Source organism: Crocodylus porosus, unplaced genomic scaffold (genome assembly GCF_001723895.1).
Source record: "Crocodylus porosus isolate Cpor-Errol unplaced genomic scaffold, CroPor_comp1, whole genome shotgun sequence".
Lineage (NCBI taxonomy): Eukaryota > Metazoa > Chordata > Crocodylia > Crocodylidae > Crocodylus > Crocodylus porosus.
This window is the reverse complement of record NW_017728931.1, coordinates 32,519,458-32,533,110: the sequence shown is the minus strand read 5'-3', so window position 1 is coordinate 32,533,110 and position 13,653 is coordinate 32,519,458. Positions and strand designations below refer to the sequence as shown.

At 44.3% G+C, this 13,653-nt stretch overlaps 1 protein-coding gene across 7 annotated transcripts in view; it reads left to right on the top strand.

Moving 5' to 3' along the window:
• Positions 1–13,653, top strand: part of CALD1 (caldesmon 1) — a 275,628-nt gene that overhangs the window by 247,938 nt on the left and 14,037 nt on the right. For all 7 annotated transcript variants that reach the window (XM_019544510.1, XM_019544511.1, XM_019544513.1 and 4 more), the window contains 2 exons: positions 1,780–2,041; positions 6,114–6,254. In XM_019544510.1, the coding sequence (XP_019400055.1) occupies positions 1,780–2,041; positions 6,114–6,254 (403 nt within the window). The remainder of the gene's footprint in view (positions 1–1,779; positions 2,042–6,113; positions 6,255–13,653) is intronic.

The window sequence follows — 13,653 nt, the reverse complement described above, 5'->3', positions numbered from 1 at the left end:
GGCCGTTTTTATTTCAAATGAAGTGTCTGGTGCTGAAGTGGGTCAGTGGTCTGCTGGATTATGTTGGGGGAACCCAAATATGTAGTAATAAAAGGCTTGTTATAGAGCTGAAATGGTGAAAGTTAAGATCCTCCTAGCAGTATTAACTCTATTAACAGTTCATGTTCACTGTTTCATCATATGTTAACAATACAATTTGCAAATCATGCAGTGTAGTCTGATAGCACAAAATTCCATTGAAGTTAATGGGGGACTGTATAGGTACATGGATTTGCCTGACGGGATTCTAATCCAAGATTGGATTGAGTTCATGGCAGCTCCTGTGAATTTATTAGGCCTTTATGTAGCTGCTCGAGTCTCCAAGTGTGAAGAATGCCTTGCAGAACTGAGGCCCTTTTCATTAAGTCACATGTTGAGACAGTATTTATAATGCTTATTTGTTGTTATCTCTGTAATGTTGCTGCTTACTTAATATTGCTGTGGGAAATACTGATGTTTGTGCTCTTGGCTCTTGTGTGTTCAGTTTTGCAACCCTGTGGTTTCATTAATGGAGTATTTAGAATCTGTATCTTCTTAGAGCCTGAAGGACAGGGGAGAAATAAAAGCCAAATACATGCCCCTTTCCCATCTCTTGTAAGTACTATGATGAAACTGTTAAGTATGTGTCTCTCTGTCAGTAGTAGTGAAAACACACTTGCAGGAGCAAGTATTTAGCAAAGTACTAATGTGAGAAATATATAACTACCTGGAGGTGTTTAACACTCTGGGGAAAAAATGTATTCATATTGCTCACAAGAAATGGGCATTTTTAAAAATGTCCTTAATTTCTCTGCATTAAAGCTGTTTGTGAATAATCTTTCTCTCAGGGGTGGGGAGGCAAGGCATTTAAGAAAATAAATCTGTAAACCCATTAAAAAAAGTCAAAATTTCCAGGAAATTTCAAAGAAAGTTCACATACATATGTCGGCCAGCGTAGAGTTCAAGAGAATAATGCCTTAAATAAGTGAGGTATCTTGTACTGAAATATAGTGGAACAGCAAGAACTGTATTTGCCATTACTATGCTGGAATCAAATGGCCTTTTCTTTTTTATGATATTTGCCAACTACGTGTATTATCTGTTATCTTACATGTTATAAGTTGTTATAATGGCACTCACCTTAGACAGCAAAGGCTTATGCATGTCTTAAAATACTGTGTTCTGTGCAATGCATTGCTGCTGTGTTTTTCTTTTGTATGTGCATGTCCTATTTAGAAAAATTTAGAGACAAATAACTCATTGCCTTTCCTTGGATTTCTGAATTGTTTTCTTCATATATGCTTTTAGAAGCTAACTCCCTAAGTACAGCTCCCCGGTTATAGAATACATATACACAAACACTACGGCTTATATACTTTCAAGGTGGTGATGAAATAAAATGGATCTCGAATAAAGAAAGCACAGCAGATATGAATATTTCCAAAATAAAGACCAAGTTATTTCCAAGAAAGAGGTGAAATGTAGGTGTCTTAGTTTAAAGGTAGCATGATGCAAACATTGCATCCCCAAGCATGCAGGACACTTTCTCCCTTCGCTTTCACTCTTGTCAGTGGAAGGCAGATGAGTGCATCTAAATACTTCAGCATACCTGATAAACCTATCAAGTTAGTACAGAGTTTATGAGGAACACATGATCTTGTAAGGAGGAACTTTTGCGTGTCAAGTTCTTATGACAATAGGTAATTCTAGCCAGGAAAGGAAAACCTGTGGCATACTCACCTGTGCCTGTTTCTTCCTTAGCCGCTCCAACCTGAAAGCAACTGCAGATGCTGAAGAAGCCAAGCCAGTGTCTCAGCTTGAAGCTGGCAAAAGATTAGAGGAGCTGCGTCGTCGCCGAGGCGAAAATGAGAGTGAGGAGTTTGAGAAGCTGAAGGAAAAGCAACAGGAGGCAGCCATGGAGCTGGAAGAACTGAAGAAAAAGCGTGAGGAGCGCCGGAAGGTCCTTGAGGAGGAGGAGCAGAGGAGGAAACAGGAAGAGGCTGAGAGAAAAGCCAGAGAAGAGGTAATGGCGTAATAGCACAAAGGGATGTCCAGCACCAGACCTTGGGACTCCCTTACTGATGCTGAAAGTGGCTCAGTTCCATTCGTCTTTAATTAAATATCAGTAACAGAAGTGAGGTATACTCTTGGATAGTAAATCAATGGGGATGAGAAGCAAGGCTATACTTAATATGAGGAAGTAGCTAAGGAAAGGCAGTGTGAAAGTGAGGGAGCTCTCAGCCCTCACTCCCCACATGCGATCATGGAGCGGGGGTAGGAGTTTGGGAACAGGCTGAGAGTTTGCTCCTAGCCCCAGCTCTGCTCAAGTAATCCCTGCTCAGCCGGGGGCTCACTGCTCTACACCACTGGCAGATTGGTGTAGAGGGCTGGGACCTGCCCCTCCCCACCTTTCCAAGTCTCCTGCCCTCAATTGAGGGGTGGGGAGCTCCCTGCTGCTGGGGCAGGGGGACATTGTTCTTACCCAGGCTCCAGTGGTGTAGCCCACCCCAGCAGCAGGCAGCTCCTGGGGACAGGGAGCAATTTGCCAGCCCCTGCCAGGTGACAGCTGCCTCCTAGCCCTGTGCTTCCTGCCAGCACCTGGGCTAGCACCCAGGGGGAGTCTAGCATTCTCCCTGGATGCTGGAGGGGGCTGGTGAAGGGCCAGAGGGGGCGGGAGCAGACTGCTGCCAGGAGCAGTAACTCTGCTTCTGCATCCACGCATGCGTAGGTGCCTGCCTGAGGTGGGTTTACTTTAGAATAAATTACTTTAGAGTAAACCCACTCTGCAGCATTTGCACATGTAGATGCACCCAAGGTCTACCAGATTGGCAGGGCTAAAACTGGACTTTTATTCCTAACTCTGGGGTTGCTGATGAGACTGTGACAAGTCACATGACCTCTCTGCTATTTCTTCCTTTGCCACATCTGGTTTGTGTAGTTTACTTGGACTGCAAGCTTCTTGTCAAAAGGACTGTCTCTTACTTATGTGTCAATAGAGGGCCTAGCACAGTGGGCATAGCTTTCAGGCAGACTAACTGAATTAATCCCAGACTGATTCTGGAACTTTTAACCTCAGACCTTGCATCTGATATTATGCCATGTTATCACATTGATGAACCAGTAAAATCTGGATCTAATCTCTAAAATGGGGTAGGACCAGTGAGTGAAATGCCAGCTTCATTGAGGTTGATGGCAAGACTCTAATCTAATAATTGGGACAAAGATTTTTATCTGTGGTTGTCTTGAATTTCCTATGATCAGTGTATTAAAAAACAAACAAACAAACAAAACCTTCAGGTGTGGTGCTGCGGGAACACAGGTCTTTGTTTATTTGGGAAGTCTTTTTCTGGCATGTGATAGCTCAAATTACTAGAATCCTGCTCCTCTGTGTATGCAAGTGTCTGGAGAATGGCAAAGCAGATGTTTGTTTGCTGAGGGTGGGATTAAATCCTGGGGTTACGCTGGGCTGGATTTCATTAGAAAGAGATTCTTGCTGAATTTAATATTAAATACCAAAATGCATCTGTTTTTCTCTGTGTCCCCTGGCAAGTGAGTATTTTCAAACAGGATGTTCAGATCTCTGGCATGTAAATTAGAGACGTAAACCATACAGAAAATAAACTTTGATTTTGGGGGCTAACAATAACAGTACTTAGTGCTTGGAAGGAGCAGCTTGCTTCTGCAATGTGTTGAGCTCCCAACTGGTCCACTGAAGAACTCCATAAGTTAAGAGTACTCAGCTTGTTGCAGTAGTGTGGCATATCCCGGTTCAGAGAACTAAGAAGAACTTCCCTGTTTGTAGTTCAGTTGACAACCTTCAAAATATCCCTTTGTAGCCTGGGTGTACCTGGGTTTGTACTTCCCTCTCCAATTGAGGGAATTATTGGCAGGGCAGTGTGCTGCAGAGGGACACAACAGCCTAGTGGCCGCCTCTGTCGCCTATAGAGTCAGGTCCAATCAATCAATTACTTAACTATATACAGATTTATTATTATAACAAAACCATTAAAGGATAAGGACATAGATTATATATATATATGTACATATTTACAAAACAGTAAACCCTATTTTATATTTTTATATACACACACCCACACATACACAGATATATACACACCCGGTTATCATTTAAAATATTGATGAACAATAGAACAAACCAGACCAAAGGATATTGATTGGGCAACCTTATAACTCTATTCATATGCAAACTATTACTTCAAATTATTCCCATAAACTGTAAGGCACAGTCCACAAATATAATCAGCAGTCCTTAGACTCTCTGGGTGCTCTCCAGTGCAGGGGCCCCACTCCCAAGGTACCACTACAGGAAAGGAGGTGGGGGGAAAGAAAAAGGAGAGGAAGACCTCAAAGACTCCTAAACTTCCCCGCTATCACCCAGGAGTGGCCCATGTAGTGCCCCTTTGCAATCCTTGGGTTGAGCTGGGGGGACCCTCCCCTCTGGGGGCCCTCTCTCCAAGGTAACTTACTACTCCACAGTCCCAGAGTGCTGCCTCTTGTTCTCCAGGTCAAGCTCTGTTCCCCACCGGGTTTTCCTGCCACCTGACTCTGCTGCTGCCATCCTGGCACAGGGCCACATGCACCATTGTGTGTAGTGAGTGCTTCGCCTTGTGCTAGGGGTTGGAGGCCTGGACAGCCTTGTGTAGTACTGGGGCTTGGTCTGTTCCCAGACCCTCTGGGCAGCATAGTCTGCACTGAGCTGCTGCCCTGTGTCAGCAGTTGTAGACCCGAGCTGCCTCAAGCGGCTCCCAGGGTCTCTCACCCTCCGTTCAGCACCTCCTGCACCAAGCTCCCAGCCTTGTTCCGGGGATTGAGGACTGGAGCCATCCCAGGGGCTCCAAAGATCCTGCTCCATGCACCAGCTTGTGCATTGTGTCTCTGGCCACACGCCAGAGGTTGCAGACCTGAGCCGCCTCACGCAGCTCCCAGGGTCTGGATGCCGTGCACCATGCTGCGCACTGAGAGCCTAACCACTGGATCCGTCCCCCGCTCCCTGCTGATAGAGGTCTTCGGGGGCTGTTCCTGGGCTGCTGCTTCACCTTGCTGAGCAGCTTTCCTCAGCTCTTCTAAGCCCCACTCTTGTACTCTTCTCTGTCCCTGATGCCTCTCCCCAGTGCTGGGCATGCAGCCCCTTTTATACACTCCAGGGCTTCCCCCCCCCCGAAGTCTTCTGGACCTGACAGTTTGCAGTCTTCAATCAGGTCTGGGGGAGCTCTTTTCCCCCTCCCTTCAGGAAAGGGGCATGATGTTATTTCTCTTGCTGCCTCCTGATTGGTGGATGAGCTCCACCAATCAAAACAGTAGGATCTCAGGCCTGGGACTCAACCCAAGCTCTGAAAGATAAGCCTGCTACACCTTCAAAAGAATAACCCTGTTATTCATTCATAGCGGTTTTCATCTTCAGATTACTAGGCATACATAAGGCTTTCTTACACATATAAGGTAGATACCTATTAACCTTTGTGCTATGATTCCAAGTCAATGAATCTTAGAGGGGGAGAAATGAGGCTGCAGAATGAATCTGTTTTGAGAGTTTGCTGGGACTGAGTGGTGCTGGTTTGGGGCCTGTTCTTAGGCAACTTGGAAGTGGTTCCTGTCCCTTTCCTTTTCTGGACAAAGGGTCAGATTGATTTAGTGTCTTGAAAACGTCAGTATTGTGACTCAGAGTTGCATTAAATGTGGTTTTAATTAGCATTTTTAACCCATATGTTATAGTTTTAAAACAACATTCAGCTTCTTAAATCCCAGTCTTTCATGAGATAGCATTTTTTAAAATGTTGCTGTCTCAGTAAACACAGGACCACAGCAGCATATTTAGTTATGCAAGCAATGCCTTTGTGGGAATAAATGAATGCAGCATAGATTAACCCTGTCTCCTTACAGACACACTTGATACTGTGGTAGATTAGTGCATTACATGTACATAAATAAATTACTAGAACTGAAATAGGTCACAGACATAGGGGGTGTATTTTTTGCAAATCCTGTAACGTTTTTGAGGAAATTAAGGTGTTGAGGATGACACTATGGTATCTTGAAGAAAACAAATGACCAACAGTTTATGTATACCATTTTAGGAGGAGAAGAGGAGGCTGAAAGAAGAGATTGAGAGGAGAAGGGCTGAAGCTGCTGAGAAACGTCAGAAGATGCCTGAAGATGGCTTGTCAGAGGACAAAAAGCCATTTAAGTGTTTCAGTCCCAAAGGCTCATCTCTCAAGGTAACATCAGCATTAAGTCCATTATAAGTAAATAAAAAGGGGGAATTGTGATAAAAAATGTGTATATGAATGCACCTAACTTTTAAGATAACTCATAATCTCACTCAGGAACCTGATTTGAATTTTGCAAATGGGCCTTAACAAAAAACAGATGATTGAAATACAGGGCCAGATCTTGCAATTTCAGCTCATCTCTGGAAAAATAGTTAAGCTCTGTCTGAATATTATCTAGAGTATGAATTAGGCATCATCCAAGAAAGAAGCCTTTCTATAACTTTTGGAGAAAATAGTTGTGAAAAATGTTAGTGTTCAAAATGATAAACTGATATGGTTCATTAACATATATGTCAGTAATGTTGTTTATTTATAGAAGGAAGTGGGAGAAGAATTGGAAATGGACTTTTCTTCTGTCCAAATTTTGATCTTTTTTCCCCTTAGCATTTGTGGTGAACATATGGCCACAGGGAACTCATCATTTACATTCAGATTAAACATATTCCCCCCTGGGTGAAACTGGCCACATCTACATGAGATGCTGACTGCACAGTTGTTACTGCACAGTCATTTAGTACTTGCATAACTAAGTATTAAATGACTCCACAACGCATCTCTGCTCAGTAGCATCTTGGCATGGTTGCCAGGGTGAGACTTACTGTGGTAGCTCTTTACTACTGTGCAGTAGCATCACATCATGGTTCGTGCCCAGAGACACTACTGCGCAACAGTAATGAGCTACTGTGCAGTAAGCATCTCATGTAGCCATGGACACTGTATTACCATACAGGGCACGTCTACATGAGACGTTTACTGTGGAGCTACCTAATTAGCTTTACATGCGCTATTAGGCTGCAGTAATCTAATTAACTCTGCTGTGGGATAGTACTGCCAGACACAAGAATTATCCTGTGGCGGAGTTATTTACTCTGCTGCAATGCATGTATAGATGCTGACAGAGCTGTCTGGGACATGAGAGTACTTCAGTGCAGGACCTTCCTGCGGGCTATCCCTACTTTGAAGTACTCGTGCCCTAACCAGGCCCTCTGCAGCACATTGAGCCAGGTGCAGCCCTGTGCTGGCAGGCTGACCCCTGGGGCCCTCTGCCAGCTGGGGCTGCTCTGCCCCTGCTCAGATTGCTGTGGTCCTGACCGTACATGCATATGGCACACCTGGGACAAATAAACTCCAGCGCAAACTTCACCAGATTTTATTCATGCACAGTAACTGCATGTGTAGACATGCCCACAGAGATTATAGCATAAATTTATCCCCTTTTAAAGCTTCAGCTACAGGTTATTGTGCTTGCTAGTGTTTGCTTTATATGGCAGGGAAGAGTAACTTTCTCTGCTACAGGTAATGTTGAGGTGATCTTGTTGCTGTGATGGTCCAGGAAATACACAAAAGGCAAGAATTCTTTAGGGTGATACCTTTGATTGGACCAACTGCATGGTTGGGATAGACATAGGCAAACTTCTGGGTGTCACAGTACCTTTCCTTAAGCTTGTGGGAGAAAAGGAGACAGCAGAGTTAAGTAGCAGATAGAACCTCTTTTCTCTACTTCAGGAATTTCTGGTTGGCTTGTTGTGGCTGGGATTATCCAGGAAGTTTAATGAGATTATTACAGCAGCTCATTTTGGCTTTAAAATCTGTGGGTGAAATCTTGACCCCACTGACATCAGTGGGGATTTTGTCAGTTGGGGTCTGGGTTTTAGCTGATGAATTCAAGCTTTATTAGAAGGTTAAGTTGGTGTTTTACAGCTGAGAAAGGAACTACCTGGACCATGAACTTAATATTTAGAAGTCCTTTTAAGATCAATAATAGTTTTGCTCACAGAATCCCAGCTTCCCTGCTGATCTGCATATTTGGTCCATCTACATTGATTTGGATCCAACTCTGAGTTATGACATGAAACCCAATGACTGGGAGGATGTGACTGAGCTTTGTTTTGACTTTTCAGGTATATCTGAATCTGGAACTTGAGAACAGAGCATAAACCCCTGGAAATTAAGAATGTCAGGCTTCACAATTTTCATTGCTTAGCTCAAATCAAGCTTAATGATTGAGTTAGAGACTTTTCAGTAACTACACCACCAAAAGCATCATTCCAGGTTTCCAACTGCTAGAAATCAGGACCACTGTGCAAATTCTTCCTTATATGAGCTGTTTCTTCCCCTCTTTTATATGCATTAGGATGTCTTTTTTAAAATGTTTTTTGTATGCCTAGCTGAGGAATGACATGACTGGTTTTTTGTCTTTCTTCAATGTGAGGATTGAAAAAAGTTGGGTTTTCCAGGGATAAAGGAAGAGGGGATTTTTTTTAATCACCATTTTGGATCTTCACAAAATTGTTTTGGTAAAAATTATAGTTTCTGTAAAAAAGAGAAACCTAGATCTTAAATTTTCCATCAAGTTCTGGGTGTTCAGTTATGGGAGGTGCTGGAATAAAGTTAGGAGGCGGGGGACTCAAAGCTTCAGTGGCATGGAGTGGAGTGGGGTCAGGAGTTCCCTCCTCAATCCTGCAACCCCCTTTCTATGGGAGATGTTGCTGCTGGGAGGAGAGGTGTCAGATGTTGCTTCCAAGAGCCAAGTTAACCATTCCCTAGCCCTGCAGCTATTGCCAAATTTAAGGGTTTGGGACCATTGTTTGCCATATGAAACTACAGCAGTTTCAAGGCAAGGGGAGGGTTAACTTGGCTGGTGGAGGTGATGCCTCCCTTCACAGTTGTGTCCTGCTTCTGTTTTGTTCCGCATGGGAGGAACCTCAACCCCCCCGCCCCGCCCCATGCCTTCATTTCAGCACCTCAGGGTACAAACCCTACCAGGTATGAGTCTGCTGCCTAGGGTGCAAGCTGTACCAGCTATGGCTCTGCTGCATTTATGCATTGGTAGAGTAGTCTAGAAAGCAAGACTGAGCAACATAGTTTAGAGGCCAAGTATAACATGGAATCTAGCTTTGTCTGTTAGGTTGTCCATGGGTAAGAAATATGTATGAAGGCCAGAAGGGACCATTGTGATGATCTCTGATTTTGAGCAGACTCCAGAAATTCACCCAACAATTTATGTTGTTAATGTAACAGTTAAATAAAAACATATTGCTGAAGCCTAAGATCTCTCTGCTTCAGTAACACAGCAGAGAGTTCTGAGGCTGCTATCACTGCCTGAACAGAGGAAAGTAGGGGGCATGGAAGCAACTGGGTGCTTAATTTCAGAGAGAGAGGATATGGTGGATCCAGGATTTGAAGGGGATGATCATGACACTGGGGAAGCTGAACTGGGTGTAGAATGGAATCCCTCAGATGAGAACATGAGGGTTGGGTTCTTTCCTATGTGACAATAAGGAATAAAAATGTAAAGCGAATGAATGCCAGATTCCTTGCTGGCACAGGGACAAAGGAGAGGCAGCTTGTTCCTTCCCCTGCTCATCGCTGCTGGGACTGGTACAGACCCTTTAGACTATTGTAACAGTGCAGGATCACTACTATGCTTGCCTTCTTCCTTTGAGAATCTCTTGGGGTGGGTAGAACAAGTTTTGTTACTCCACCTGGGAACAGAATCTCTTAGGGACCTTTTCAAGTTGTACACAGCACAAATGGATACAGGAGTGCACAGCTCTTCCACAATGGACAAGTCTATTCAGGAATGTTATTGGGGTGAAAACCATACATGCTATTATTGACCTGTGTCTCCCTCGTTTGTCCTTTCCCCAAGTTGATTAAGAGAAGCCAGAAGATTTAAAAAATGAAGTCTCCTTTGGGTGTAGTGAGCCCCACCCCCATAGTCTGAGTCTGCAGTTGGACAGGAAAACAAAACCAGGGTGGAGCTGAAATGGGAAGAACTCCAACCTGCTGGCTGAGTGTGGGCGGGAGCTATGACAGAGCTGTAGTCTTGGAGGTTCTCCAACTCCTTGCTGCAGAAATCTTATAGGGGAATAAAGGGATTGTGTGGCAGCCATCTCTGAAATGCCAAGCTAACTGCAGAGCTGGCAGCTGTGACCTAACAGGACTTGAGACTTGTAGTAAAAAAAAAAAGAAAAAAGGAAGATATCTTTCTTATTTCATGGCTTATTTAGGCAAGAGCTGAGAATTAGAGCATTGACTGGGAAGAATTTGACCCCATACAAGTTACTGATTTATAAGGGATGTTCTCCCTTCCTTCCCTGTTCTCTCTGCTAGTGTTACTGGATCATAAGATTACATTTTAAAGACCAGTATTTTTAAAGAACCTCTTCTCTAGGTTTAGTTCCCTCCCTATAATTTCCCTCTTGAACAGATGGCCCAAATTCAGCCATCATTGAAGGGACCCAAATTACTTGAGGAGTGAATTGGGCCTATGTGCCGAAATGGTTTTGATGACAACAGAAAGCAAAAGAAGTGTTTAGTGGGGCCACAGCGGAGGCTGGTGCTCAAGGAGACTAATGGCAGAACGCTTTCCTCCTGGGAGCCAGAACCCAAAGTGTTTTTTCACTAGGTTCCTGCAGCTGGCTGCCATGCATTAGCTACATGCAATATTGGATAGGTCTTTGATTTGCTGCTTTTCCTGGAACAGCTCCAGTTGTCAGTTGGAAAGTGGTGTTTTGATAGTATTCAGTATGCCATTTAAAATTCTCAAGAGCCATTTTAACAAACAAGCCATAGCTGGAATATTCAGTCAGGATCTTTTCCTCAATAGTGTGTAAATGCTTTGGGTCAAATCTTCTGTTAACTCCTTCCCCATACCAACCTACTCATGTCATTTGTGGTTGTATGGCTAGAAGCAAAGGTCTTAAATTATATCTTTAGCCTTGTCAATATGTTTAGCAACATCTTGCACAACTTCTACAGAAGATTGTCATGTAGATCGCTGAGCCTGTATAAACAGGATGGCTTCAAGGAGGAGAAATGCATAAACATGATTGTGCCTTAGTCCTAGAAAATTCCTCCTCTAGCTTAATTAAAATATATGTGTTCTTGCATTTGCATGCTTAACCTCTGTTAATTAAGAGCCTCATCCCACATAATGCTTTTGCATGTGCATGACTTATGTGAGAATTCCCATGAGTAAAGTTATACATGTACATAGGCACTAGCAGACCAGAACCTTAGTATCTGACTGTTACTTTAATATCAAGCACCTATGAAGCAACAGTAGGCCTCTGATTATACTGATTCATGAAGATTATCCTTAAATTCAACTGATGGGGACTGATTTTCTTGAGCTACTGGGTGTTATTTGTACCCCATGTACACAGACTGATGCATTTGCCTTCATGATGCCCCTGCTACCTTTTCTGCCCTATGCAGTCTGGGAGACATTCTTTGTTAACAAAATAAGGGTCATAGGCCTCATAAAAGGATTAAATGCCCCCGGGGTGGCCATAATGCCCCCTGGTGGCGACATGGCTCCTATCCCTGGGTACCCTCCCTTTTCGCTCACCTGCCATGCCTTGATGGTCTTAGTTGATTTGTAAAAAGACAGGCTGCCCTAGGGTCCTAGAGAACCCTCATCCATCCTTTGACCAGCAGGTCCCTCCCAGATCCCATTAGTCCCAGTCCTGCCTCTCAAGCACTCAGTGGGCTCTCCTGGTCCGTCCATGCCCCCAGAACATCTGTTGCCTTAAGGGCTATTTGTGGTTTCCTTCCAGCCCTATAGCTACACCCATGTCTCATGGATGTTACTGATTATAACAGCAGGCCTCCAAGCCTTTGTTGGGGCTTCAGCCTTTCTGACTTTGGCCCTTTTTCTCTGGCTGGGCACCTCTCAGCTGGTGTGCTGGACCGCAGCTTCTGGGCTGTAGCCCTTCTGGCCTCTTGGGTAGCAAGGGCACTGCTACAGCAGCCAGAAGAGCAGGCTAGCTGTGAAGCATAGAAGGAAATCGCTGTGGGTGGCTGGAGTGGTTTTGCCTCTCTCAGGCACTGAGGACCTGGCTCTGATTTCACCCATCTCCAGCTATGTCCTTAGCCCTCTCCACTCCAGGCCATCTCCAGTTTATGACCTGCCCAAGCAGGACTGTAAACCTTGGTGTGCCGATCAGGAACTGCAGTGTGGTCTCCTCATTCACCCCTTATAGCTATGCTCAGTCCACTGGGTAATACTTCCCTGGAAGCAATAAGCTCCTTACTTCCTAGGTCAGCTGAGGTATCAGTGAGTTGCTCTTCTGCAGCCATCCTACTCATGAGCTGCTTTTCCTGCTGCTTGCAGGCGATACTGCCCGCTTGGTCTCAGGCACTGGTATTATGTATGTCTAAAGCCCCACCCCTTCCAGTCAGGTGGCTCTCCAGCCACCTACAGGAGTTTCCTTCTAGGCTTGATGGCTGGATCTCAGCACTGGTGTAGCAGTGCTCTTGCTGCCTAAGCAGATCTCTGCCCAACTGTCCTTTTACTGGGCTGCTAGCCCTGCAATAGGCACCCATAGCCTATGGATCCTTGGTTGCCTGCTCCCCTGCAGCTAGCGCATAATGGGTGCCTGGGGATCCTCACTGATGTTTCTCCCTTAAAATAATGGGAGCTTGTGGCTCCCTATTACAGGCCTTTACAAAGATATTGCAGCAAAGCGATTATGTTTAATACTGGTCAGAGCTTCAGGAAGTGTTTGCCATTCATGTTAACCATCTTGCTTTTCCTATTTGTTTTACAGATCTATTTTGTAATATTGTTTACCGTATGTGCCTCACATTCCTAATTCTATGCATGACGAGTGCTAAGTGTGTGGTAGATTGAGTGGCTTAGTTCTCTGCATGTTGCCATACTGCATTTGGACCAAATGGATTAATTGCTCTTTAATGCATGCAAAAAAATGTTTTTTTAAATTGAGGGCTCTCCTGGGATAGGGCTCCAGGTCAAATCTTCATGTGAGAGCAGGGAAAATTCAACAACCATTAGCTGTTACAGTATCCTATTCTGGAGGATAGAAAACTATGCCCTGTCCTAAGGATTCTAATTCTGTTCCTGCCTTCTTTTCCATTTATCTTTTTTCTTTCTCAGGAACCCCACCTACCACCCTCCCTCACCCCTGATGCCCTTTCAAGTGCAGAAAGAGCTCCTAAGAATCATGGACTACTTTTAGCATTTGCCCCAGAGCAATTGTCCTTCCCTATCCCTCAAATCCTCAGGTGCAGCTGTGTGCCTGTTTGGGTGAAAAGGTGGTACACCAATAATGAAAGGAAGGGTAACTGCTGGACATGTCTTTTCACCTTAGTGAAACTCTAGAAAACTCTAGAAAAATTGTCTGTGAGCAGCAAAATACCTTTAAACCCTTAAAAAAGGAACCAATTTTAGAAGGACTGTTTGTCAATTAGATATCAGATTTAATTACATTTTTCAACCAGGAGACTCCATGAACCAATTATTGAGGCCTCACCCCACTGATATGGGATAGATCTGTTTGTGCAGAGCTCATGAAAAATCAGGGCCTTTGCTTCTATA